A 26250-nucleotide genomic window follows, 5' to 3' on the forward strand; every position below is an offset into this window, starting at 1 on the left:
CACCAAATACCTCGCTCTCACACATCACCAATGAATTTTGTATGTAGAAGCCTGGCAGGCTGATAGCACCAGTGGGGAGTTGAACCCTGGACCCCAACAGTAATGGACTGGTTAGTTAGTACCGTTCCACCTGAGCGCTGTGGTCTGACTGATCAGTGATGAAACCTGACTTTATTAGATCAGTGACTGATTAAGTGATTCAGTAAAATGCGATTATTTAATAATATTTTATTTATTCATGTTTATAATAATTACATATTTACATTAAATCACATAAATACAATAATAACCACCTGTACACACCCCACCCTCCACCCACAGTGTTTAACCCCTGATATAAAGCTGCTGCTGGTTTAATCCTGCTCATGTTCACACCGAGTACAAGAGCGGAACAAGAACAGAACAGGAAGTGGACGTTCCTCAGGAGGAAGTGGACGTTCCTTCCCATGTTCACACGAGTCTACTGCAGTTCTGACTCTGAGACGCTGAAGCTGAGCAGCAGAGTTTCACTGTTTGCCGTCACATTTATTAGTGGTGGAGTCTCATAGAGAGTCGTATAGCGCACGCTCCACAGTGTCTGCTGGACGCACAGCCAGGTCGTGGACTCAAGACCTCATGACCAGCATATCTGAGGTAAATGTTGGTGCTCCTGACAGTTTAAGATTAGTAACAAATCAATCACACGCTTCCAAATTTGCATTAACAGTTTAGGGAAGGACCTGTCCTGTTCTATAAAGACATGAAGAAAAGCTGCACAGAGCCCTGAGCTCAGCCCCACTCAACAGCTCTGGGATGAACCGGAACACCAACATCAGGGCACAAATCCCCACGGACACACTCCAAAGTCTTGTGAGAAGCTTCTCAGGAGAGCGACTGTTGTTCTAGCTGAAAGGTCACACAGAGGTCACTCTATTTTAATACACGCTCTCGGTCAGGCGTCCGAATACTTTTGGCCTTGTGACGTGTATTGACTTGGTGTTTGTGTATCAGTCGGTGTGTGTTTGAATCTTGCGGATGTGCGTGTAGGATTTTCGGAGCGTGACGCTCCCGTGATGGGACACGCCCCGGGGCAGCACGCACTCCTCGGTCAGGGTCTCGGTGAGCGGGTCCCAGCAGAGCACGGTGGAGATGACGCTGTTCTTATCGTCTCTGCCGCCGGTGATGAAGAGTTTGTTACAGCAGGCGGAGATGCCGCAGCTCGCCCTCTCGCCCCCCAGCTCCGTCACCAGCGTCCAGGCGTCCGCCGCCGGGCTGTAGGAGTACAGCGCCTTCATGGCTCCGCCTACAGGGGGCGACAGGGAGACAGAAATGGGTGACGCATATTTTTAATCAAAGCATAAAACAAATATAAGAATAAATGTATTATTACTCACCCACGACGTAAACACGCTCCCTGAACGTCACCGCGTTGGTGCACTTAGCTTCGATGGGCATCGGGCTCTTTAGCGTCCATTTGTTGCTCACGCTGTCGTAGCACTGCAGGCTGTTGGTGGCCAGTTTTCCATTCGGGCCGCCGCCGATGACGTAGATGGTTTTAGCGTAGCTGGCAGTCGAGAACGAACTGACGCCGATCAGCAGAGGAGTGACCTGAGGGGGCACAAACCAAAACATCAGTCAATAACTGCTGCAGGTACGCCCTCTGCTGGCTGATCCATGGTGCTGCACAGAGACGGAGGATACGGAGATCAGTGTGTGTCTCTCCGTGCATGATATGGATCTCTGTATGAACCCGCCCGGTGCAGGTGAAAAGAAGCGGTCGGTGCTGCACACGTGTCGGAGGGGGCGTGAGCACGGCGACCATGACCCAGCTTTATGACCCTGAGCTTTATGTTTTACCCCAAAATATGAGTTCCTCATGAGTCCTGAATCAATGCAAAGTGCTCAGTACTAGAACTAGTAAAGCAACCCCAAAACAATACTGAGCCTCCTCCATGTTTCACAGTAGGCACCGTCGTCTTTTCTATGAGAGTTTTGTTTAGTTTGGAGTTTTTTTTGTAAACATAGAGCTCATATTTATGGCCACCAGCAGTAGAAGAGAAATATGATAGAAAAAAGCAGCACGTATGCAGGACCACGTCACTCCAGTAGGAGTCGCTGTTGCATTCGTAGTTTGATCTCACCTCCGTCCAGCAGTTGTGGAAGGGGTCATACGCCTCCACGCTGCTGAGCCTCTGAACGCCGTTAAATCCTCCCAAGACGTAAACCTTCCCTCCCAACACCGCCATCTTGTGCCTCCAGCGGCCGGCGCTCATGTACTCCACCTGGATCCACTTATTCAGGAAAGCGTTGTACTTCCACACGTCCTGCTGCGTCTCCTTCCCACCTGAGAGAGAAAAACCACCGGCATTATAACGGCGTCCCAAAAATAACGAACGTCTGCTTCATACGTTACTGTTAATCATAACTACTGAATCTGTTCTGGCTCTGGCACGCCTCCACCTCACCTGACAGGTAAACTTCGTTCCTGAAGGTGATGCAGGCGAACTCCACCCACTTCTTGTTCTCCGCCTCCGTCTCCATCTCGGTGCCGGGCAGCCTGGCCACCTCGAGCCGGCTCCTCCGCAGGGGGTCCAGACACGTCACCTCCGACACGAACTTCTCGTCCTTGGTGCAGCCGCCGATGATCACGAACACCTCGGACTGGAACTGCTGGAGCCGCGGCTTCGTACGCTCGCAGATCACCTGAGACCACACCCACACACGCACACACACACACACACACCCACACACACACGCACACACACATACACACACACCCACACACGCACACACACACACACACACACACACATACACACACACACACACACCCACACACACACGAGAGGTAATTATATGGATGCGAAGGAAATCGAGAGAATGTGACATGAAGTTCAAGCTACCGTTTGTACATTCAGTCACAGAAAAATGGTTTGCACTATATGACCAAAACTATGTGGACGCCCCTCCTCATTACTGACTCTGTTCTGGTTCTGGCAACAGTTTAGGGAAGGACACAAAGCGAGCTCCATAAAGAAAAGCTTCAATGAGCTTAATTTACATTTTTGGCATTTAGCAGGGCCTTTATCCAAAGCGACTTACATCATACAGTTTAAGCAACTGAGGGTTAAGGGCCTTGCTCAAGGGCCCAACAGTGGCAATATGGCAGTGGTGGGGTTTGAACCAGCAACCTTCTGCTTACTAGTCCAGTACCTTAACCACTAGGCTACAACTGCCCTTAATGTGGACAAACTTCAATGATCCAACCCTGTAAAATGTCTTTGGGATGAATCAGAATGTCTGTTGAGAGCCAGGCCTCTCATTAAGCAGCAGTGGCTCTTTAGACTGAATGAGCACTAATTCCCACTCTGAAAGCCTCTCCAGAAGAGAGGAGCTGTTATTGCTGCAAAAAGGGGAGGAGCTTTAAAAATAGGATGTCCAGTAAGCTCCTGCTGAGGCGTCCACATACTTTTGGCCGTGTAGTGCAGGTGTGGATGAAATGTTGGATGGTTTCAGCACCTCGGCCCCAGACAGGTGATAGGCTCGAGCCTCCTGCAGTAAGGGGAACAGCTCAGGACAGGAGCGGATCAGCTCGTCCCCCTCCACGTTCTCCACCAGGTAACTGGGTTCCAGCAGCGGGAGGCGCACCTGAGCCAGGACACGCGGCAGCGCCGGTACCCGCCGGTCCCGCCGCGCCCGGATCCAGCGCATGGCGGCTTCGTAGACCTGCTCCTCCTCTGTGACGGCGAGCTCGTCTCTGTGCAGGAGGTCCAGCAGGACGTCCTCGCGGAGGTCCGCCAGCTCCTCGTGAGCCGCCACGCTGGAGAAGTTCCTCACGATGTAGTCGTGGACGTGTTTCTTCAGCGGGGTTAATGAGTGAGTATCTGCCAGGTGCAGAACCCCGACACAGTTCTCCGGGTAGAGGGACTCCATCAGGAACCGCGAACACGCCTCCATCACCCGTGGGAACTACCGGGGACCGATCAGAGCGCTTTGATTAGCAGAGATGAAACATGTTTAATCAAACAGAAACTCATCTGAACTTAAATATATTTTGGAGCACCAGCTTTGAAGGCAACACCTACAATCGAGAACCTTCTGTAGCTCTGAATGAGATCCTGGAACTCCTGAACTCCAGGACTGATGGAACCTTCACCAAAGTCTCCGATCAGTCAGAACTGATCATTCATGGATGTTTTTGATGAACGATGTCGCCCCTGCTGGAGGAACCATGAACTACAACCATGACCCAGCTTTATGACCATGGGCTTTATGTTTTACTCCAAAATACCTTAACAGTCTTTGTGAGTTCCTCATGAGTCCTGAATCAGTGTAAAGTGCTTAGAAGTAGCAGTAGTAAAGCAACCTCAAAACAATACTGAGCCTCCTTCATGTTTCACTGTAGGTAACGTCGTCTTTTCTAAGTCGTCTGAGTCTGGCTCTTAACAGACATGATAGGTCGTGTCCAACAAAGTTATGCAACAGCAATACAGCAGGGGTCGCCAGAGTGCACAGGGGACGTGGATATGTCTAAACTGCACACAAATAATGAAAACATTTAACCAGAGGGGCACAAACTTTTGCACATAACTGATGCGACGGGATCTGAAACTGTTCCCTGTTCTGCTCTCAGATTTTCCACGGTCATCAGGATTTATTCATCCTCAGCTGATCTGACCTGATGTTCCTCCATCTGACGTTTCCTCTCCAGCCACAGAGTCCAGACTTCCTCCTGGTGGATCTCAGAACGTTCTCAGTCCAGCGAGTCTGGAGTCTGACCAGGGTCCAGTGAGGAGTGCCAGTGGGCATCCTGATCCAGATCCATGTCACCAGACTCTGTTTGGTTCCCTATCAGAGAGAACGTCCAGCCACCTGGTAAAGGAACCTCAGGAACCTCCTAACACCTGTATCTCCTCACGCCCATAAATTTAGCACCATGAATCCGGTTACAGACGTAACAACCTTGGTACCCCTGAAGAACCTCCCACACACTGAGGAACACAATCATACATCATCTAAAGGATTTCTGGAACTTCTGTGAAGGGAACATGGAACAGTGGAACAGTGGTCTCTTTACCAAGGTCAGAAGAAAAACCTGAACTTCCACCTTCTTCTGACAACCACAAACAAACAAACAAACAAACATGCCACCGTGAATTAGAAGCTGCTAGAACACCAGAGTCACCATCCACAGTCGAGCAAGCTTCACATCCCTCCAGCAACAATCTTCAGTCATGCTCTGAGGTGGAGATAAAGCTTGCTCGACGGTGGACAGCGCCCCCTGTGTTCCTGACACGCCGTCGCTGTGAGTTCCTGTCAGTGCTCGTTTCGATCCTCGTGTTTGGTGCGTGCGGGTGAGATTCGGTACCTGGAACTGACTGGCGGCCTCCAGCAGTTTCTGGACGTTCTCCTTGGTGATGAGAACCTTGCTGGTGTAGGTGTACTCCAGCAGCATCTTCATCTCGGCCGGGTCGATCCCTCTGATGTTCACGCTCTCCTCTCGACTCTCTCTCAGGTCGTTACAGAACATCGCTCTGAAAACACCAACACAGAAATAACACAGAGGAGCACAGAGTCTGTGGGGGGTCACACGGGGGGCAGTGGTACCGGGTCAGGGTGCAGGAGGCTCAGCAGGTACGACTGGGCGTGTCTGAGGGAGGAAAGGCTGGATGGAGAATCAAGAATTGCTCATGATGCAACAGCGACTCCTGCTGGCTGGTTAGGGTTCCTGCACCTGCATAGAGGACGACCTGGAGTCTAGTGTGTTCCTCTAACTGGTGGATTATTATAATTATTAAGATTCGAGTGTTTGCTGCAGAAAAGCTTGGACTCTTGAGTTGGAAATCCCAGACAGTGCTATCGACCTGGCCTTGTGTCCAACAGGCACAATTGTCCACGACAGGGTTCAAGTGGCAGCCAGTTTGACCAGTTTAACCCCGACTGGCACAGTTACGCCAGACTAACAGCAGGTCTCACTGAATTAGATTAGATTAGTTTATAAACTGCGTTAGTTTAAATCATGATGGACCGTCATGCTGCAGGTCCAGAACGGTCTGATCTAAGTTCAGTGTTGATGTTTGTTGGAGGAAGCATGTGTCCGCCTCACCCTCAGAGCCCGGTGTAGCTCAGACTGAGCTGAGAGAGTAAAGTTCATAAGTATAAAGCTGGTGTGATCAGAAAGCCGGACTCACCTGAAGTACAGACTGGTGGCGGCGAGGACGGCTCTGTGGCAGGAGAAGCTCTGATCCTGGACGTTCAGGACCACGTCTGTGAGGCAGCCGTCCAGACGGAGACTCTGTAACTCAGAATGGATCTGATCAGACAGACTGGAGTCGTTGAAGATCACGCTCTCGTCCTCCAGCCTCTCCTGAGTCGACGTCTCTGGCGCATCGGCATCTCCAGAACTTTTAATCTCCACCGGAGCGTCCGAACTTCTCTCCACCGAGTCCGCCATGGTTCTTCAGGAACACGGAGCGCGTGGTGGAATCACGAGAGCAGCGATGGCAGAAGAAGTGTCGACGGTTTCTGCGCCGCTTCCTGTTCTCGTTTTAGGTTTGTGTTTAAACGTCAGACTCGAGCAGACAGGTGCAAAACAGGAAGTTCTGAACTCTGTGTGTGGAACCCACAGACCTGAAACGCTACTCAGAACTTTCCTCAAAGTGTGAAGGAACATCAGAACCATTTTGTGATCTGCTCTCCCGTTCAGAAGCAGAATAGTGAGTGAAAGTCGAGGCCGTTTTTAATTAAATAAATCAGAAGCTCATTTTGATTCACATCTCCGAGGTTTCCAGGTTTTTCCAGAGTTTAGTTCTGGAACCATAAAGAAACCAGTCAGAGCAGAGGTTCCACACCATGCGCTTGTGTAGTGTGTTTAATTAGCACCTTTTTCTCCCAGTTTAGTCATATCTAGTTCCTCTTCCTCTGCTGGAGACCCCGATGGTGTACGAGGAGGGTATATTCTCCTGACACGCCCTCCCTCCGACACGTGAGCGACCTCGGTCTGGATAATCTTTCACTGTGACTGAATGACTGCAAACCATTTTTACTTATACGTTTGTGACCTTTTACAGACGCTTTTATCTACAGTGAATTACAATTATGACTAAAACAGTTGAGAGATTGAGGGTTCAGGGCTTGGCTCAGTGGCCCAACTGTGGCAACCTGGCATTGATGGGGCTTGACCCAGAAACCTTCTGATTAATAGTCAAGCATCTTAACCACTGAGCTACCACTGCTCTTCTTATCCAATCGAACAACTTTTGCTAATATTATTTGTGTATTGTGTGTTTTCTGCAAACTTGCTGGATCAAAAATACACATTTACACCCAATACATGGCCGGAAGTATTTGGAGACCTGACTATGATCTTGTCGGAACACTTATTTCACAAACAAACGGAAAGATCAAAAGAAAAGCAATAAAGAATTTATCGTACAAAGTGCAAATGAGTGCAACATTCCGAACAAAGAGTCGTTTAGGAGTCGAATGAATCGACTGTTCGGTATAAACTGAGTCAATCGAAACGATTTTCAATGCCAGAGCGGTTGTACCTACAGTTCGCCTGCGCGAATCTGTGCGCATGCGTGTTTGAACTTGACGTGTCGCTGCCTGACAGGGTCCAAAATCTTGGTAGCACCAGTCTGACAGGTGACGCGATAAGAAAGTGCCCGGATGGTCCCAGTGTAAACAGCGATACATAAACACGGTGTGTATCGCGAATATTCTTCATTTACTCTCTTAAATTAGGAAATTCTATTAAAAATTGCAAATCATTATAATAATAATTAATAATAATTCTGTAAATGAATTTAGTGCGCTCGCGGGATTCTGATATCGGGCTAACTTGTTAGCTAGCACTAGTAGCATGAGCTAGCTGTGCAGCTCTGTAGTCGTTTTTAATTTGATTTGTTTTATTTTCTATAATGTTTTACATTAATTTCTCTTTTTATCTGTGAGACTGACATTAAAAATAACTATTTTACTGTTCATACGACATATTCGCTTGTTAAGCTGCAAGCTAACTTATCAGTCATTTGAGCTGTACGGACTGCTGTATATAAAGTTAACAGTGTTCCGCACACTTCTGCACAAACACAACACGACTGCACTCACGGTCTCAATCGCTCCCTATTCGCAGTGTTGTGTGTATGGGGGATTCCTGCTGCAGTTTATAGCTTTTATATTATAATTTTTAATAATAATAATGTTATTTTTATTATATTACAGAATGATGTCACTCTGTAAAAGTCAGGATCTGCCAGTATGAGCTCATCAGAAGATCATCGTACCACCGAACAACTAAACTCTGCTCTACAGGAGACGTGCACCTCAAAACGCCAGTCCAGAAGACCCACCAAACCTCGTCCTGTCAGGAAGCCAAGAGGAGAAGTAAAGAAAGCTGAACCCAAAGCTTCTGCTCCGTCGGGTTCACCAGAACCTGGAACACAGATAGCAGCTACAAATGAGCGTTTATCTCCAGACGTGGCTCAGAACTCCATCACGTGTCCTCACGAAACTCCGAACAGACCGCGGACCAGAGGGAGAAAGAAAAATCCCCAGACCGCTCCAGCTTTAGAGGCTGGCGGAGGTCCAGCAGTACAGATTCCTTCAGAAAGAGCCAAAACGAAGCGGACACGCGCTCAGGGGTCCAAAAGATCTGCTAAAGAAACCTCCCCTGCTGCACCCTCTCCCTGTCCTGCTCCGGCAACCCCGAAACGTGCTCGACGCCACCACAGTCCCAGACTCAGCTCCACTCCTCAGTCCAACAGCACACAGCCGAAGGAACCGGACGTCAGTCCAGTCAAGGTACGGTCACCCCTCATGCCAGATCTTTCACATACAGAGACCAAGGTTTGAACCCTGGTTACCAGAAATCATGCAGCACCTACTTTTGTTTAGCATTTTCTCCCAATTTAGTCGTTTCCAAATCCCACTTGCAACCCCGACCCCACTTGCAGTTCTGCATGCTGGCCGAGGAGAGTCGCAGACTAGCACCTGCCCCCTTAGACACATACAGGGGTTGGACAATGAAACTGAAACACCTGGTTTTAGACCACAATAATTTATTAGTATGGTGTAGGGCCTCCTTTTGCGGCCAATACAGCGTCAATTGGTCTTGGAAATGACATATACAAGTCCTGCACAGTGGTCAGAGGGATTTTAAGCCATTCTTCTTGCAGGATAGTGGCCAGGTCACTACGTGATGCTGGTGGAGGAAAACGTTTCCTGACTCGCTTCTCCAAAACACCCCAAAGTGGCTCAATAATATTTAGATCTGGTGACTGTGCAGGCCATGGGAGATGTTCAACTTCACTTTCATGTTCATCAAACCAATCTTTCACCAGTCTTGCTGTGTGTATTGGTGCATTGTCATCCTGATACACGGCACCACCTTTGGATGCACATGGTCCTCCAGAATGGTTCGGTAGTCCTTGGCAGTGACGCGCCCATCTAGCACAAGTATTGGGCCAAGGGAATGCCATGATATGGCAGCCCAAACCATCACTGATCCACCCCCATGCTTCACTCTGGGCATGCAACAGTCTGGGTGGTACGCTTCTTTGGGGCTTCTCCACACCGTAACTCTCCCGGATGTGGGGAAAACAGTAAAGGTGGACTCATCAGAGAACAATACATGTTTCACATTGTCCACAGCCCAAGATTTGCGCTCCTTGCACCATTGAAACCGACGTTTGGCATTGGCACGAGTGACCGAAGGTTTGGCTATAGCAGCCCGGCCGTGTATATCGACCCTGTGGAGCTCCCGACGGACAGTTCTGGTGGAAACAGGAGAGTTGAGGTGCACATTTAATTCTGCCGTGATTTGGGCAGCCGCGGTTTTATGTTTTTTGGATACGATCCGGGTTAGCACCCGAACATCCCTTTCAGACAGCTTCCTCTTGCGTCCACAGTTAATCCTGTTGGATGTGGTTTGTCCTTCTTGGTGGTATGCTGACATTACCCTGGATACCGTGGCTCTTGATACATCACAAAGACTTGCTGTCTTGGTCACAGATGCACCAGCAAGACGTGCACCAACAATTTGTCCTCTTTTGAACTCTGGTATGTCACCCATAATGTTGTGTGCATTGCAATATTTTGAGCAAAACTGTGCTCTTACCCTGCTAATTGAACCTTCACACTCTGCTCTTACTGGTGCAATGTGCAATTAATGAAGATTGGCCACCAGACTGGTCCAATTTAGCCATGAAACCTCCCACACTAAAATGACAGGTGTTTCAGTTTCATTGTCCAACCCCTGTAGATAGACAGGTGGATCACTTATTAATCCCAAAGGGAAAGTCCTTGTAGTCACCGTACACACTGTGCTCTGTGTGTGTGTGTGTGTGTGTATGCTCCTCGACCAGACAGCAGGGGTCACTGTTGCAGCCAGAATAAGAAGAAACCTCGTCCCACCGTCCCACCCTCCCTCAGACCCTCCCGACCGTGCTTGTTTCTACAGGCGCATCACAACCTGAGGAAAAAACTGGCCCTAAGACTTCACTGAACCACAGTGGGAGCCAAACATATATTCTATTTTCACTATATGCATTTTTCACAAGCCGGTTCATCCTGTAGGTGCAGGACATGACTAAATCCAGGTGAGGACACCTGTCCAGCATGCTAATCTTATGTAAATGTGACACTAAACGACAGGAAGAGTCCATCTTATTTGCACGTGTCTCATGTTACACATAGTCTTATGCAAACGTTTGCACACCCCGGTCAAATACCATGTTTTACACACACACACACACACAATTTCTGAACATGTTTTTATTTGTTTAGCTGAATTAATCGTGCTGTTGTGCACATTCAGCACCATTCCAGTTACATACTTTAATTTCTTTAATATAAATCTGTGCAGAGGAAGCGAGTCAGATCTCAGAAACCAGAAGCTCGGCAGAGAAAGAGGAAGAAGAAGGAGGAGGATGAGGGTGTAAGTAAATCACGACCGATCAGAAAGCAGAGGAAGAAGGGCGTGGCAGATGTGGAGCCTCCTCAGAAGCCACCGTTCACCTCCATCAGAACACGCTTCGAGCTCCATGAACCGGACCTCCAGGAACCAGGTATCAGCAGACTGTACTATCATTATTTTTGGGACCCTGTGTGCACCACACACACTCACACACTGGCCCAGGAGAACCACAGACTAGCAACTGATTTATGAAGAAATTTAATAGTTAATATTTCATTAGGCGCTACCACCTACAGTCCATAACATTATTAGAAGATTCAGAGAATCTCTGTGAATTTTCTAAAATCCTGAACTGTTAAGCAGCTGACGTGTCCTCAGTTCCCAGGTACAGTGTGAGACATACCCCAGTCCCAAATCAATCAGGGCAGGTAAAAAATGACAAACAGGGTCTGTGTGTAACCCCAGCTCTCTCTCTACACACACAGACACATTTCCCATCATCCCACACTCCCGAGAAGAGGGCGTGTCTAAATCCTTATCTCCCTTAAAATGCTCCTACCGAGGCGCCTTAATTCTGAGTGATGATCTGACCGAATGACGAGGGAGCGTCCCACGCCTCCTCAGCGCCGAAGATCGATCCCAGCATTCAGTGCGGCACGGCTTCTATCACAAAAAACTACAAACATGGTGGACGAATCAATGCGGAGCAACCAACGGAGTTCTGTTCACATGTAAATAAATCCTCACCGATGTTTAATCTGTATAAGGATGTAATTATACGAGCATTTTCGGTACACAGAGGGAGACGTTAGCTGGCGTGCTAGCAGGTTGAACGTCCTGATACTAACTTTGTTAGCTTAGTAAGTAGAGCGTCTAAATAATCTGATTATGAGCTCCATGCTGCATTAGAATCCTGATCAGGTAGGTAGAAGGAGCAGGGCGGGTCGATAGGTTTCCACACAGACCCTTAGACTCTCTTTATCGACGTTTTTCTTCCGTCTTTATATTTTTGGAATGGTGGCTGTGATGGAATTGTTTTAGCCCAAACAAACACACACACACACACACACACACACACACACACACACACACACACATGATGATGACTGTAATCTTCTCATGATATCAGTGTGTGTGTGTGTGTGTGTGTGTTGTAGAGGTGAACCTCTCCTCAGACCTGTCCATCGAGCTGAGCCTACAGGAGGAGAACGTCTCTCTCAATCACTCGCTCTCACTGGAGGAGGATGAAGAGGAGGATGAGGAGGAGGAGCTTCCCAGTTTCCTAAAGCAGACCAGTAACAGTGCGTGAGCTCCCAGTGCTTCACATCTCCACCTGATCTGATCTGCTGGTCTTTACATTCAGCTTCTGTTGTGTTTGTTCTAGAACCTTCCATCAGAGAGGGGCTGTGTGTGTGGTGTAAACTGAGGAAATATCCCTTCTGGCCCGCCATGGTACGTACACTGGCTTCTGATCATCATCATCATCATCATCATCATCATCATCATCACCCTACCACTGCTGTTAATAATGATCAGCATTTATTTATTCACAAACACACGGTTTCACTTCGAGCAATAATACAATTCATGCAAGGATAACAAGGGCCTTTCTCAAGGGCCCAAGAGTGGCAACTTGGCAGTGGTGGGGCTTGAACCAGCAACCTGCTGTGATTGGGTCGCAGATATGAGAGCGTTTATAATAAATGATGAACACACACGCGTACCAAGAAATGAAACGTAGATCCGCCACATGTGACCTGTTGCATACAGAAATAACAGAAATAAATGGTGTGTGTGTGTGTGTGTGTGTGTGTGTGTGTGTGTGTGTGCGGTTTACAGGTGAAAAGTGTGAATCACAAGAATAAAAAAGCCAGCATCGTGTTCATCGACCAGTTTCTGTTTGATAAGAAGAGGATCTGCAAAGGGTGAGAACGTCTTCCTCATTCTTCCTCAGTGATCTGGGATCTATGAGGGACGAGGGATCTATTAGATGTGGATCTGATGGTGAGGGTGAGGGATCTATTAGATGTGGATCTGATGGTGTGTGTGTGAGGGTGAGGGATCTATTAGATGTGGATCTGATGGTGTGTGTGTGAGGGTGAGGGATCTATTAGATGTGGATCTGATGGTGTGTGTGTGAGGGTGAGGGATCTATTAGATGTGGATCTGATGGTGTGTGTGTGAGGGTGAGGGATCTATTAGATGTGGATCTGATGGTGTGTGTGTGAGGGTGAGGGATCTATTAGATGTGGATCTGATGGTGTGTGTGTGAGGGTGAGGGATCTATTAGATGTGGATCTGATGGTGTGTGTGTGAGGGTGAGGGATCTATTAGATGTGGATCTGATGGTGTGTGTGTGAGGGTGAGGGATCTATTAGATGTGGATCTGATGGTGTGTGTGTGAGGGTGAGGGATCTATTAGATGTGGATCTGATGGTGTGTGTGTGAGGGTGAGGGATCTATTAGATGTGGATCTGATGGTGCGTGTGAGGGTGAGGGATCTATTAGATGTGGATCTGATGGTGCGTGTGAGGGTGAGGGATCTATTAGATGTGGATCTGACGGTGCGTGTGAGGGTGAGGGATCTATTAGATGTGGATCTGATGGTGTGTGTGAGGGTGAGGGATCTATTAGATGTGGATCTGATGGTGCATGTGAGGGTGAGGGATCTATTCGATGTGGATCTGATGGTGTGTGTGAGGGATCTATTAGATGTGGATCTGATGGTGCGTGTGAGGGTGAGGGATCTATTAGATGTGGATCTGATGGTGCGTGTGAGGGTGAGGGATCTATTAGATGTGGATCTGATGGTGTGTGTGTGAGGGTGAGGGATCTATTAGATGTGGATCTGATGGTGCGTGTGAGGGTGAGGGATCTATTCGATGTGAATCTGATGGTGCGTGTGAGGGTGAGGGATCTATTAGATGGGGATCTGATGGTGCGTGTGAGGGTGAGGGATCTATTAGATGTGGATCTGATGGTGCGTGTGAGGGTGAGGGATCTATTAGATGTGGATCTGATGGTGTGTGTGTGAGGGTGAGGGATCTATTAGATGTGGATCTGATGGTGCGTGTGTGAGGGTGAGGGATCTATTAGATGTGGATGTGATGGTGCGTGTGAGGGTGAGGGATCTATTAGATGTGGATCTGATGGTGTGTGTGAGGGTGAGGGATCTATTAGATGTGGATCTGATGGTGTGTGTGAGGGTGAGGGATCTATTAGATGTGGATCTGATGGTGTGTGTGTGAGGGTGAGGGATCTGTTAGATGTGGATCTGATGGTGTGTGTGTGTGAGGGTGAGGGATCTATTAGATGTGGATCTGATGGTGTGTGTGTGTGAGGGTGAGGGATCTGTTAGATGTGGATCTGATGGTGTGTGTGAGGGTGAGGGATCTATTAGATGTGGATCTGATGGTGTGAGGGTGAGGGATCTATTAGATGTGGATCTGATGGTGCGTGTGAGGGTGAGGGATCTATTAGATGTGGATCTGATGGTGCGTGTGAGGGTGAGGGATCTATTAGATGTGGATCTGATGGTGCGTGTGAGGGTGAGGGATCTATTAGATGTGGATCTGATGGTGCGTGTGAGGGTGAGGGATCTATTAGATGTGGATCTGATGGTGTGTGTGAGGGTGAGGGATCTATTAGATGTGGATCTGATGGTGTGAGGGTGAGGGATCTATTAGATGTGGATCTGATGGTGCGTGTGAGGGTGAGGGATCTATTAGATGTGGATCTGATGGTGCGTGTGAGGGTGAGGGATCTATTAGATGTGGATCTGACGGTGCGTGTGAGGGTGAGGGATCTATTAGATGTGGATCTGATGGTGTGTGTGAGGGTGAGGGATCTATTAGATGTGGATCTGATGGTGCATGTGAGGGTGAGGGATCTATTCGATGTGGATCTGATGGTGTGTGTGAGGGATCTATTAGATGTGGATCTGATGGTGCGTGTGAGGGTGAGGGATCTATTAGATGTGGATCTGATGGTGCGTGTGAGGGTGAGGGATCTATTAGATGTGGATCTGATGGTGTGTGTGTGAGGGTGAGGGATCTATTAGATGTGGATCTGATGGTGCGTGTGAGGGTGAGGGATCTATTCGATGTGAATCTGATGGTGCGTGTGAGGGTGAGGGATCTATTAGATGTGGATCTGATGGTGCGTGTGAGGGTGAGGGATCTATTAGATGTGGATCTGATGGTGCGTGTGAGGGTGAGGGATCTATTAGATGTGGATCTGACGGTGCGTGTGAGGGTGAGGGATCTATTAGATGTGGATCTGATGGTGTGTGTGAGGGTGAGGGATCTATTAGATGTGGATCTGATGGTGCATGTGAGGGTGAGGGATCTATTCGATGTGGATCTGATGGTGTGTGTGAGGGATCTATTAGATGTGGATCTGATGGTGCGTGTGAGGGTGAGGGATCTATTAGATGTGGATCTGATGGTGCGTGTGAGGGTGAGGGATCTATTAGATGTGGATCTGATGGTGTGTGTGTGAGGGTGAGGGATCTATTAGATGTGGATCTGATGGTGCGTGTGTGAGGGTGAGGGATCTATTAGATGTGGATGTGATGGTGCGTGTGAGGGTGAGGGATCTATTAGATGTGGATCTGATGGTGTGTGTGAGGGTGAGGGATCTATTAGATGTGGATCTGATGGTGTGTGTGAGGGTGAGGGATCTATTAGATGTGGATCTGATGGTGTGTGTGTGAGGGTGAGGGATCTGTTAGATGTGGATCTGATGGTGTGTGTGTGTGAGGGTGAGGGATCTATTAGATGTGGATCTGATGGTGTGTGTGTGAGGGTGAGGGATCTGTTAGATGTGGATCTGATGGTGTGTGTGAGGGTGAGGGATCTATTAGATGTGGATCTGATGGTGTGAGGGTGAGGGATCTATTAGATGTGGATCTGATGGTGCGTGTGAGGGTGAGGGATCTATTAGATGTGGATCTGATGGTGCGTGTGAGGGTGAGGGATCTATTAGATGTGGATCTGATGGTGCGTGTGAGGGTGAGGGATCTATTAGATGTGGATCTGATGGTGCGTGTGAGGGTGAGGGATCTATTAGATGTGGATCTGATGGTGTGTGTGAGGGTGAGGGATCTATTAGATGTGGATCTGATGGTGTGAGGGTGAGGGATCTATTAGATGTGGATCTGATGGTGCGTGTGAGGGTGAGGGATCTATTAGATGTGGATCTGATGGTGCGTGTGAGGGTGAGGGATCTATTAGATGTGGATCTGACGGTGCGTGTGAGGGTGAGGGATCTATTAGATGTGGATCTGATGGTGTGTGTGAGGGTGAGGGATCTATTAGATGTGGATCTGATGGTGCATGTGAGGGTGAGGGATCTATTCGATGTGGATCTGATGGTGTGTGTGAGGGATCTATTAGATGTGGATCTGATGGTGCGTGTGAGGGTGAGGGATCTATTAGATGTGGATCTGATGGTGCGTGTGAGGGTGAGGGATCTATTAGATGTGGATCTGATGGTGTGTGTGTGAGGGTGAGGGATCTATTAGATGTGGATCTGATGGTGCGTGTGAGGGTGAGGGATCTATTCGATGTGAATCTGATGGTGCGTGTGAGGGTGAGGGATCTATTAGATGTGGATCTGATGGTGCGTGTGAGGGTGAGGGATCTATTAGATGTGGATCTGATGGTGCGTGTGAGGGTGAGGGATCTATTAGATGTGGATCTGATGGTGCGTGTGAGGGTGAGGGATCTATTAGATGTGGATCTGATGGTGTGTGTGAGGGTGAGGGATCTATTAGATGTGGATCTGATGGTGCATGTGAGGGTGAGGGATCTATTCGATGTGGATCTGATGGTGTGTGTGAGGGATCTATTAGATGTGGATCTGATGGTGCGTGTGAGGGTGAGGGATCTATTAGATGTGGATCTGATGGTGCGTGTGAGGGTGAGGGATCTATTAGATGTGGATCTGATGGTGTGTGTGTGAGGGTGAGGGATCTATTAGATGTGGATCTGATGGTGCGTGTGAGGGTGAGGGATCTATTCGATGTGAATCTGATGGTGCGTGTGAGGGTGAGGGATCTATTAGATGGGGATCTGATGGTGCGTGTGAGGGTGAGGGATCTATTAGATGTGGATCTGATGGTGCGTGTGAGGGTGAGGGATCTATTAGATGTGGATCTGATGGTGTGTGTGTGAGGGTGAGGGATCTATTAGATGTGGATCTGATGGTGCGTGTGTGAGGGTGAGGGATCTATTCGATGTGAATCTGATGGTGCGTGTGAGGGTGAGGGATCTATTAGATGGGGATCTGATGGTGCGTGTGAGGGTGAGGGATCTATTAGATGTGGATCTGATGGTGCGTGTGAGGGTGAGGGATCTATTAGATGTGGATCTGATGGTGTGTGTGTGAGGGTGAGGGATCTATTAGATGTGGATCTGATGGTGCGTGTGTGAGGGTGAGGGATCTATTAGATGTGGATGTGATGGTGCGTGTGAGGGTGAGGGATCTATTAGATGTGGATCTGATGGTGTGTGTGAGGGTGAGGGATCTATTAGATGTGGATCTGATGGTGTGTGTGTGAGGGTGAGGGATCTGTTAGATGTGGATCTGATGGTGTGTGTGTGTGAGGGTGAGGGATCTATTAGATGTGGATCTGATGGTGTGTGTGTGAGGGTGAGGGATCTGTTAGATGTGGATCTGATGGTGTGTGTGAGGGTGAGGGATCTATTAGATGTGGATCTGATGGTGTGAGGGTGAGGGATCTATTAGATGTGGATCTGATGGTGCGTGTGAGGGTGAGGGATCTATTAGATGTGGATCTGATGGTGCGTGTGAGGGTGAGGGATCTATTAGATGTGGATCTGATGGTGCGTGTGAGGGTGAGGGATCTATTAGATGTGGATCTGATGGTGCGTGTGAGGGTGAGGGATCTATTAGATGTGGATCTGATGGTGTGTGTGAGGGTGAGGGATCTATTAGATGTGGATCTGATGGTGTGAGGGTGAGGGATCTATTAGATGTGGATCTGATGGTGCGTGTGAGGGTGAGGGATCTATTAGATGTGGATCTGATGGTGCGTGTGAGGGTGAGGGATCTATTAGATGTGGATCTGATGGTGCGTGTGAGGGTGAGGGATCTATTAGATGTGGATCTGATGGTGCGTGTGAGGGTGAGGGATCTATTAGATGTGGATCTGATGGTGTGTGTGAGGGTGAGGGATCTATTAGATGTGGATCTGATGGTGTGTGTGAGGGTGAGGGATCTATTAGATGTGGATCTGATGGTGCGTGTGAGGGTGAGGGATCTATTAGATGTGGATCTGATGGTGCGTGTGAGGGTGAGGGATCTATTAGATGTGGATCTGACGGTGCGTGTGAGGGTGAGGGATCTATTAGATGTGGATCTGATGGTGTGTGTGAGGGTGAGGGATCTATTAGATGTGGATCTGATGGTGCATGTGAGGGTGAGGGATCTATTCGATGTGGATCTGATGGTGCGTGTGAGGGTGAGGGATCTATTAGATGGGGATCTGATGGTGCGTGTGAGGGTGAGGGATCTATTAGATGTGGATCTGATGGTGCGTGTGAGGGTGAGGGATCTATTAGATGTGGATCTGATGGTGTGTGTGTGAGGGTGAGGGATCTATTAGATGTGGATCTGATGGTGCGTGTGAGGGTGAGGGATCTATTCGATGTGAATCTGATGGTGCGTGTGAGGGTGAGGGATCTATTAGATGGGGATCTGATGGTGCGTGTGAGGGTGAGGGATCTATTAGATGTGGATCTGATGGTGCGTGTGTGAGGGTGAGGGATCTATTAGATGTGGATCTGATGGTGTGTGTGTGAGGGTGAGGGATCTATTAGATGTGGATCTGATGGTGTGTGTGTGAGGGTGAGGGATCTATTAGATGTGGATCTGATGGTGTGTGTGTGAGGGTGAGGGATCTATTAGATGTGGATCTGATGGTGTGTGTGTGAGGGTGAGGGATCTATTAGATGTGGATCTGATGGTGTGTGTGTGAGGGTGAGGGATCTATTAGATGTGGATCTGATGGTGTGTGTGTGAGGGTGAGGGATCTATTAGATGTGGATCTGATGGTGTGTGTGTGAGGGTGAGGGATCTATTAGATGTGGATCTGATGGTGCGTGTGAGGGTGAGGGATCTATTAGATGTGGATCTGATGGTGCGTGTGAGGGTGAGGGATCTATTAGATGTGGATCTGACGGTGCGTGTGAGGGTGAGGGATCTATTAGATGTGGATCTGATGGTGTGTGTGAGGGTGAGGGATCTATTAGATGTGGATCTGATGGTGCATGTGAGGGTGAGGGATCTATTCGATGTGGATCTGATGGTGTGTGTGAGGGATCTATTAGATGTGGATCTGATGGTGCGTGTGAGGGTGAGGGATCTATTAGATGTGGATCTGATGGTGCGTGTGAGGGTGAGGGATCTATTAGATGTGGATCTGATGGTGTGTGTGTGAGGGTGAGGGATCTATTAGATGTGGATCTGATGGTGCGTGTGAGGGTGAGGGATCTATTCGATGTGAATCTGATGGTGCGTGTGAGGGTGAGGGATCTATTAGATGGGGATCTGATGGTGCGTGTGAGGGTGAGGGATCTATTAGATGTGGATCTGATGGTGCGTGTGAGGGTGAGGGATCTATTAGATGTGGATCTGATGGTGTGTGTGTGAGGGTGAGGGATCTATTAGATGTGGATCTGATGGTGCGTGTGTGAGGGTGAGGGATCTATTAGATGTGGATGTGATGGTGCGTGTGAGGGTGAGGGATCTATTAGATGTGGATCTGATGGTGTGTGTGAGGGTGAGGGATCTATTAGATGTGGATCTGATGGTGTGTGTGAGGGTGAGGGATCTATTAGATGTGGATCTGATGGTGTGTGTGTGAGGGTGAGGGATCTGTTAGATGTGGATCTGATGGTGTGTGTGTGTGAGGGTGAGGGATCTATTAGATGTGGATCTGATGGTGTGTGTGTGAGGGTGAGGGATCTGTTAGATGTGGATCTGATGGTGTGTGTGAGGGTGAGGGATCTATTAGATGTGGATCTGATGGTGTGAGGGTGAGGGATCTATTAGATGTGGATCTGATGGTGCGTGTGAGGGTGAGGGATCTATTAGATGTGGATCTGATGGTGCGTGTGAGGGTGAGGGATCTATTAGATGTGGATCTGATGGTGCGTGTGAGGGTGAGGGATCTATTAGATGTGGATCTGATGGTGCGTGTGAGGGTGAGGGATCTATTAGATGTGGATCTGATGGTGTGTGTGAGGGTGAGGGATCTATTAGATGTGGATCTGATGGTGTGAGGGTGAGGGATCTATTAGATGTGGATCTGATGGTGCGTGTGAGGGTGAGGGATCTATTAGATGTGGATCTGATGGTGCGTGTGAGGGTGAGGGATCTATTAGATGTGGATCTGACGGTGCGTGTGAGGGTGAGGGATCTATTAGATGTGGATCTGATGGTGTGTGTGAGGGTGAGGGATCTATTAGATGTGGATCTGATGGTGCATGTGAGGGTGAGGGATCTATTCGATGTGGATCTGATGGTGTGTGTGAGGGATCTATTAGATGTGGATCTGATGGTGCGTGTGAGGGTGAGGGATCTATTAGATGTGGATCTGATGGTGCGTGTGAGGGTGAGGGATCTATTAGATGTGGATCTGATGGTGTGTGTGTGAGGGTGAGGGATCTATTAGATGTGGATCTGATGGTGCGTGTGAGGGTGAGGGATCTATTCGATGTGAATCTGATGGTGCGTGTGAGGGTGAGGGATCTATTAGATGTGGATCTGATGGTGCGTGTGAGGGTGAGGGATCTATTAGATGTGGATCTGATGGTGCGTGTGAGGGTGAGGGATCTATTAGATGTGGATCTGACGGTGCGTGTGAGGGTGAGGGATCTATTAGATGTGGATCTGATGGTGTGTGTGAGGGTGAGGGATCTATTAGATGTGGATCTGATGGTGCATGTGAGGGTGAGGGATCTATTCGATGTGGATCTGATGGTGTGTGTGAGGGATCTATTAGATGTGGATCTGATGGTGCGTGTGAGGGTGAGGGATCTATTAGATGTGGATCTGATGGTGCGTGTGAGGGTGAGGGATCTATTAGATGTGGATCTGATGGTGTGTGTGTGAGGGTGAGGGATCTATTAGATGTGGATCTGATGGTGCGTGTGAGGGTGAGGGATCTATTCGATGTGAATCTGATGGTGCGTGTGAGGGTGAGGGATCTATTAGATGGGGATCTGATGGTGCGTGTGAGGGTGAGGGATCTATTAGATGTGGATCTGATGGTGCGTGTGAGGGTGAGGGATCTATTAGATGTGGATCTGATGGTGTGTGTGTGAGGGTGAGGGATCTATTAGATGTGGATCTGATGGTGCGTGTGTGAGGGTGAGGGATCTATTAGATGTGGATGTGATGGTGCGTGTGAGGGTGAGGGATCTATTAGATGTGGATCTGATGGTGTGTGTGAGGGTGAGGGATCTATTAGATGTGGATCTGATGGTGTGTGTGTGAGGGTGAGGGATCTGTTAGATGTGGATCTGATGGTGTGTGTGTGTGAGGGTGAGGGATCTATTAGATGTGGATCTGATGGTGTGTGTGTGAGGGTGAGGGATCTGTTAGATGTGGATCTGATGGTGTGTGTGAGGGTGAGGGATCTATTAGATGTGGATCTGATGGTGTGAGGGTGAGGGATCTATTAGATGTGGATCTGATGGTGCGTGTGAGGGTGAGGGATCTATTAGATGTGGATCTGATGGTGCGTGTGAGGGTGAGGGATCTATTAGATGTGGATCTGATGGTGCGTGTGAGGGTGAGGGATCTATTAGATGTGGATCTGATGGTGTGTGTGAGGGTGAGGGATCTATTAGATGTGGATCTGATGGTGCGTGTGAGGGTGAGGGATCTATTAGATGTGGATCTGACGGTGCGTGTGAGGGTGAGGGATCTATTAGATGTGGATCTGATGGTGTGTGTGAGGGTGAGGGATCTATTAGATGTGGATCTGATGGTGCGTGTGAGGGTGAGGGATCTATTAGATGTGGATCTGATGGTGCGTGTGAGGGTGAGGGATCTATTAGATGTGGATCTGACGGTGCGTGTGAGGGTGAGGGATCTATTAGATGTGGATCTGATGGTGTGTGTGAGGGTGAGGGATCTATTAGATGTGGATCTGATGGTGCATGTGAGGGTGAGGGATCTATTCGATGTGGATCTGATGGTGCGTGTGAGGGTGAGGGATCTATTAGATGGGGATCTGATGGTGCGTGTGAGGGTGAGGGATCTATTAGATGTGGATCTGATGGTGCGTGTGAGGGTGAGGGATCTATTAGATGTGGATCTGATGGTGTGTGTGTGAGGGTGAGGGATCTATTAGATGTGGATCTGATGGTGCGTGTGAGGGTGAGGGATCTATTCGATGTGAATCTGATGGTGCGTGTGAGGGTGAGGGATCTATTAGATGTGGATCTGATGGTGCGTGTGAGGGTGAGGGATCTATTAGATGTGGATCTGATGGTGCGTGTGAGGGTGAGGGATCTATTAGATGTGGATCTGATGGTGTGTGTGTGAGGGTGAGGGATCTATTAGATGTGGATCTGATGGTGCGTGTGTGAGGGTGAGGGATCTATTAGATGTGGATGTGATGGTGCGTGTGAGGGTGAGGGATCTATTAGATGTGGATCTGATGGTGTGTGTGAGGGTGAGGGATCTATTAGATGTGGATCTGATGGTGTGTGTGTGAGGGTGAGGGATCTGTTAGATGTGGATCTGATGGTGTGTGTGTGTGAGGGTGAGGGATCTATTAGATGTGGATCTGATGGTGTGTGTGTGAGGGTGAGGGATCTGTTAGATGTGGATCTGATGGTGTGTGTGAGGGTGAGGGATCTATTAGATGTGGATCTGATGGTGTGAGGGTGAGGGATCTATTAGATGTGGATCTGATGGTGCGTGTGAGGGTGAGGGATCTATTAGATGTGGATCTGATGGTGCGTGTGAGGGTGAGGGATCTATTAGATGTGGATCTGATGGTGCGTGTGAGGGTGAGGGATCTATTAGATGTGGATCTGATGGTGCGTGTGAGGGTGAGGGATCTATTAGATGTGGATCTGATGGTGCGTGTGAGGGTGAGGGATCTATTAGATGTGGATCTGATGGTGTGTGTGAGGGTGAGGGATCTATTAGATGTGGATCTGATGGTGTGAGGGTGAGGGATCTATTAGATGTGGATCTGATGGTGCGTGTGAGGGTGAGGGATCTATTAGATGTGGATCTGATGGTGCGTGTGAGGGTGAGGGATCTATTAGATGTGGATCTGATGGTGTGTGTGAGGGTGAGGGATCTATTAGATGTGGATCTGATGGTGTGAGGGTGAGGGATCTATTAGATGTGGATCTGATGGTGCGTGTGAGGGTGAGGGATCTATTAGATGTGGATCTGATGGTGCGTGTGAGGGTGAGGGATCTATTAGATGTGGATCTGATGGTGCGTGTGAGGGTGAGGGATCTATTAGATGTGGATCTGATGGTGCGTGTGAGGGTGAGGGATCTATTAGATGTGGATCTGATGGTGCGTGTGAGGGTGAGGGATCTATTAGATGTGGATCTGATGGTGCGTGTGAGGGTGAGGGATCTATTAGATGTGGATCTGATGGTGTGTGTGAGGGTGAGGGATCTATTAGATGTGGATCTGATGGTGTGTGTGAGGGTGAGGGATCTATTAGATGTGGATCTGATGGTGCGTGTGAGGGTGAGGGATCTATTAGATGTGGATCTGATGGTGCGTGTGAGGGTGAGGGATCTATTAGATGTGGATCTGACGGTGCGTGTGAGGGTGAGGGATCTATTAGATGTGGATCTGATGGTGCGTGTGAGGGTGAGGGATCTATTAGATGTGGATCTGATGGTGCGTGTGAGGGTGAGGGATCTATTAGATGTGGATCTGATGGTGTGTGTGTGAGGGTGAGGGATCTATTAGATGTGGATCTGATGGTGCGTGTGAGGGTGAGGGATCTATTAGATGTGGATCTGATGGTGCGTGTGAGGGTGAGGGATCTATTAGATGTGGATCTGATGGTGCGTGTGAGGGTGAGGGATCTATTAGATGTGGATCTGATGGTGTGTGTGAGGGTGAGGGATCTATTAGATGTGGATCTGATGGTGTGTGTGAGGGTGAGGGATCTATTAGATGTGGATCTGATGGTGTGAGGGTGAGGGATCTATTAGATGTGGATCTGATGGTGCGTGTGAGGGTGAGGGATCTATTAGATGTGGATCTGATGGTGCGTGTGAGGGTGAGGGATCTATTAGATGTGGATCTGATGGTGCGTGTGAGGGTGAGGGATCTATTAGATGTGGATCTGATGGTGCGTGTGAGGGTGAGGGATCTATTAGATGTGGATCTGATGGTGTGTGTGAGGGTGAGGGATCTATTAGATGTGGATCTGATGGTGTGTGTGAGGGTGAGGGATCTATTAGATGTGGATCTGATGGTGCGTGTGAGGGTGAGGGATCTATTAGATGTGGATCTGATGGTGCGTGTGAGGGTGAGGGATCTATTAGATGTGGATCTGACGGTGCGTGTGAGGGTGAGGGATCTATTAGATGTGGATCTGATGGTGTGTGTGAGGGTGAGGGATCTATTAGATGTGGATCTGATGGTGCATGTGAGGGTGAGGGATCTATTCGATGTGGATCTGATGGTGCGTGTGAGGGTGAGGGATCTATTAGATGGGGATCTGATGGTGCGTGTGAGGGTGAGGGATCTATTAGATGTGGATCTGATGGTGCGTGTGAGGGTGAGGGATCTATTAGATGTGGATCTGATGGTGTGTGTGTGAGGGTGAGGGATCTATTAGATGTGGATCTGATGGTGCGTGTGAGGGTGAGGGATCTATTCGATGTGAATCTGATGGTGCGTGTGAGGGTGAGGGATCTATTAGATGGGGATCTGATGGTGCGTGTGAGGGTGAGGGATCTATTAGATGTGGATCTGATGGTGCGTGTGAGGGTGAGGGATCTATTAGATGTGGATCTGATGGTGTGTGTGTGAGGGTGAGGGATCTATTAGATGTGGATCTGATGGTGCGTGTGTGAGGGTGAGGGATCTATTAGATGTGGATGTGATGGTGCGTGTGAGGGTGAGGGATCTATTAGATGTGGATCTGATGGTGTGTGTGAGGGTGAGGGATCTATTAGATGTGGATCTGATGGTGTGTGTGTGAGGGTGAGGGATCTGTTAGATGTGGATCTGATGGTGTGTGTGTGTGAGGGTGAGGGATCTATTAGATGTGGATCTGATGGTGTGTGTGTGAGGGTGAGGGATCTGTTAGATGTGGATCTGATGGTGTGTGTGAGGGTGAGGGATCTATTAGATGTGGATCTGATGGTGTGAGGGTGAGGGATCTATTAGATGTGGATCTGATGGTGCGTGTGAGGGTGAGGGATCTATTAGATGTGGATCTGATGGTGCGTGTGAGGGTGAGGGATCTATTAGATGTGGATCTGATGGTGCGTGTGAGGGTGAGGGATCTATTAGATGTGGATCTGATGGTGCGTGTGAGGGTGAGGGATCTATTAGATGTGGATCTGATGGTGCGTGTGAGGGTGAGGGATCTATTAGATGTGGATCTGATGGTGTGTGTGAGGGTGAGGGATCTATTAGATGTGGATCTGATGGTGTGAGGGTGAGGGATCTATTAGATGTGGATCTGATGGTGCGTGTGAGGGTGAGGGATCTATTAGATGTGGATCTGATGGTGCGTGTGAGGGTGAGGGATCTATTAGATGTGGATCTGATGGTGTGTGTGAGGGTGAGGGATCTATTAGATGTGGATCTGATGGTGTGAGGGTGAGGGATCTATTAGATGTGGATCTGATGGTGCGTGTGAGGGTGAGGGATCTATTAGATGTGGATCTGATGGTGCGTGTGAGGGTGAGGGATCTATTAGATGTGGATCTGATGGTGCGTGTGAGGGTGAGGGATCTATTAGATGTGGATCTGATGGTGCGTGTGAGGGTGAGGGATCTATTAGATGTGGATCTGATGGTGCGTGTGAGGGTGAGGGATCTATTAGATGTGGATCTGATGGTGCGTGTGAGGGTGAGGGATCTATTAGATGTGGATCTGATGGTGTGTGTGAGGGTGAGGGATCTATTAGATGTGGATCTGATGGTGTGTGTGAGGGTGAGGGATCTATTAGATGTGGATCTGATGGTGCGTGTGAGGGTGAGGGATCTATTAGATGTGGATCTGATGGTGCGTGTGAGGGTGAGGGATCTATTAGATGTGGATCTGACGGTGCGTGTGAGGGTGAGGGATCTATTAGATGTGGATCTGATGGTGTG

The 26250-nt window shown here is 48.8% G+C and overlaps 2 protein-coding genes across 2 annotated transcripts in view; one reads left to right on the forward strand and one right to left on the reverse strand.

Moving 5' to 3' along the window:
• Positions 1-213: 213 nt before the first annotated feature.
• On the reverse strand, positions 214-6433 carry klhl6 (kelch-like family member 6). The gene is made up of 7 exons (XM_062992864.1): positions 6171-6433; positions 5348-5513; positions 3499-3948; positions 2445-2682; positions 2121-2323; positions 1374-1587; positions 214-1282 (listed from the first exon to the last, which is right to left on the reverse strand). The coding sequence occupies exons 1-7, from the start codon at positions 6431-6433 to the stop codon at positions 987-989; spliced, it is 1830 nt and encodes a 609-aa protein (XP_062848934.1). The 3' UTR covers positions 214-986.
• Positions 6434-7620: 1187 nt separating this feature from the next.
• si:dkey-127k13.1 (PWWP domain-containing DNA repair factor 3A) overlaps positions 7621-26250 on the forward strand; it is a 26752-nt gene continuing 8122 nt past the window's right edge. The window contains exons 1-6 of the mRNA XM_062992865.1: positions 7621-7684; positions 8206-8784; positions 10847-11048; positions 12055-12198; positions 12282-12349; positions 12737-12822. Of these exons, the coding sequence (XP_062848935.1) occupies positions 8242-8784; positions 10847-11048; positions 12055-12198; positions 12282-12349; positions 12737-12822 (1043 nt within the window). The 5' untranslated portion in view covers positions 7621-7684; positions 8206-8241. The remainder of the gene's footprint in view (positions 7685-8205; positions 8785-10846; positions 11049-12054; positions 12199-12281; positions 12350-12736; positions 12823-26250) is intronic.

The sequence above is a fragment of the Trichomycterus rosablanca genome, chromosome 4 (assembly GCF_030014385.1).
Source record: "Trichomycterus rosablanca isolate fTriRos1 chromosome 4, fTriRos1.hap1, whole genome shotgun sequence".
In the NCBI taxonomy this organism is placed as follows: Eukaryota; Metazoa; Chordata; class Actinopteri; order Siluriformes; family Trichomycteridae; genus Trichomycterus; species Trichomycterus rosablanca.

What these genes read in the sequence shown, in the direction of transcription:
- klhl6 (XM_062992864.1), bottom strand. Translation starts at nt 6,433, where the DNA reads ATGGCGGACTCGGTGGAGAGAAGTTCGGACGCTCCGGTGGAGATTAAA. An exon ending in GAACGAAGTTTACCTGTCAG is followed by an intron (nt 2,324 to 2,444) that starts GTGAGGTGGAGG and finishes TTTCTCTCTCAG; the next exon opens with GTGGGAAGGAGACGCAGCAG. An exon ending in GGAGCGTGTTTACGTCGTGG is followed by an intron (nt 1,283 to 1,373) that starts GTGAGTAATAAT and finishes CGCCCCCTGTAG; the next exon opens with GCGGAGCCATGAAGGCGCTG.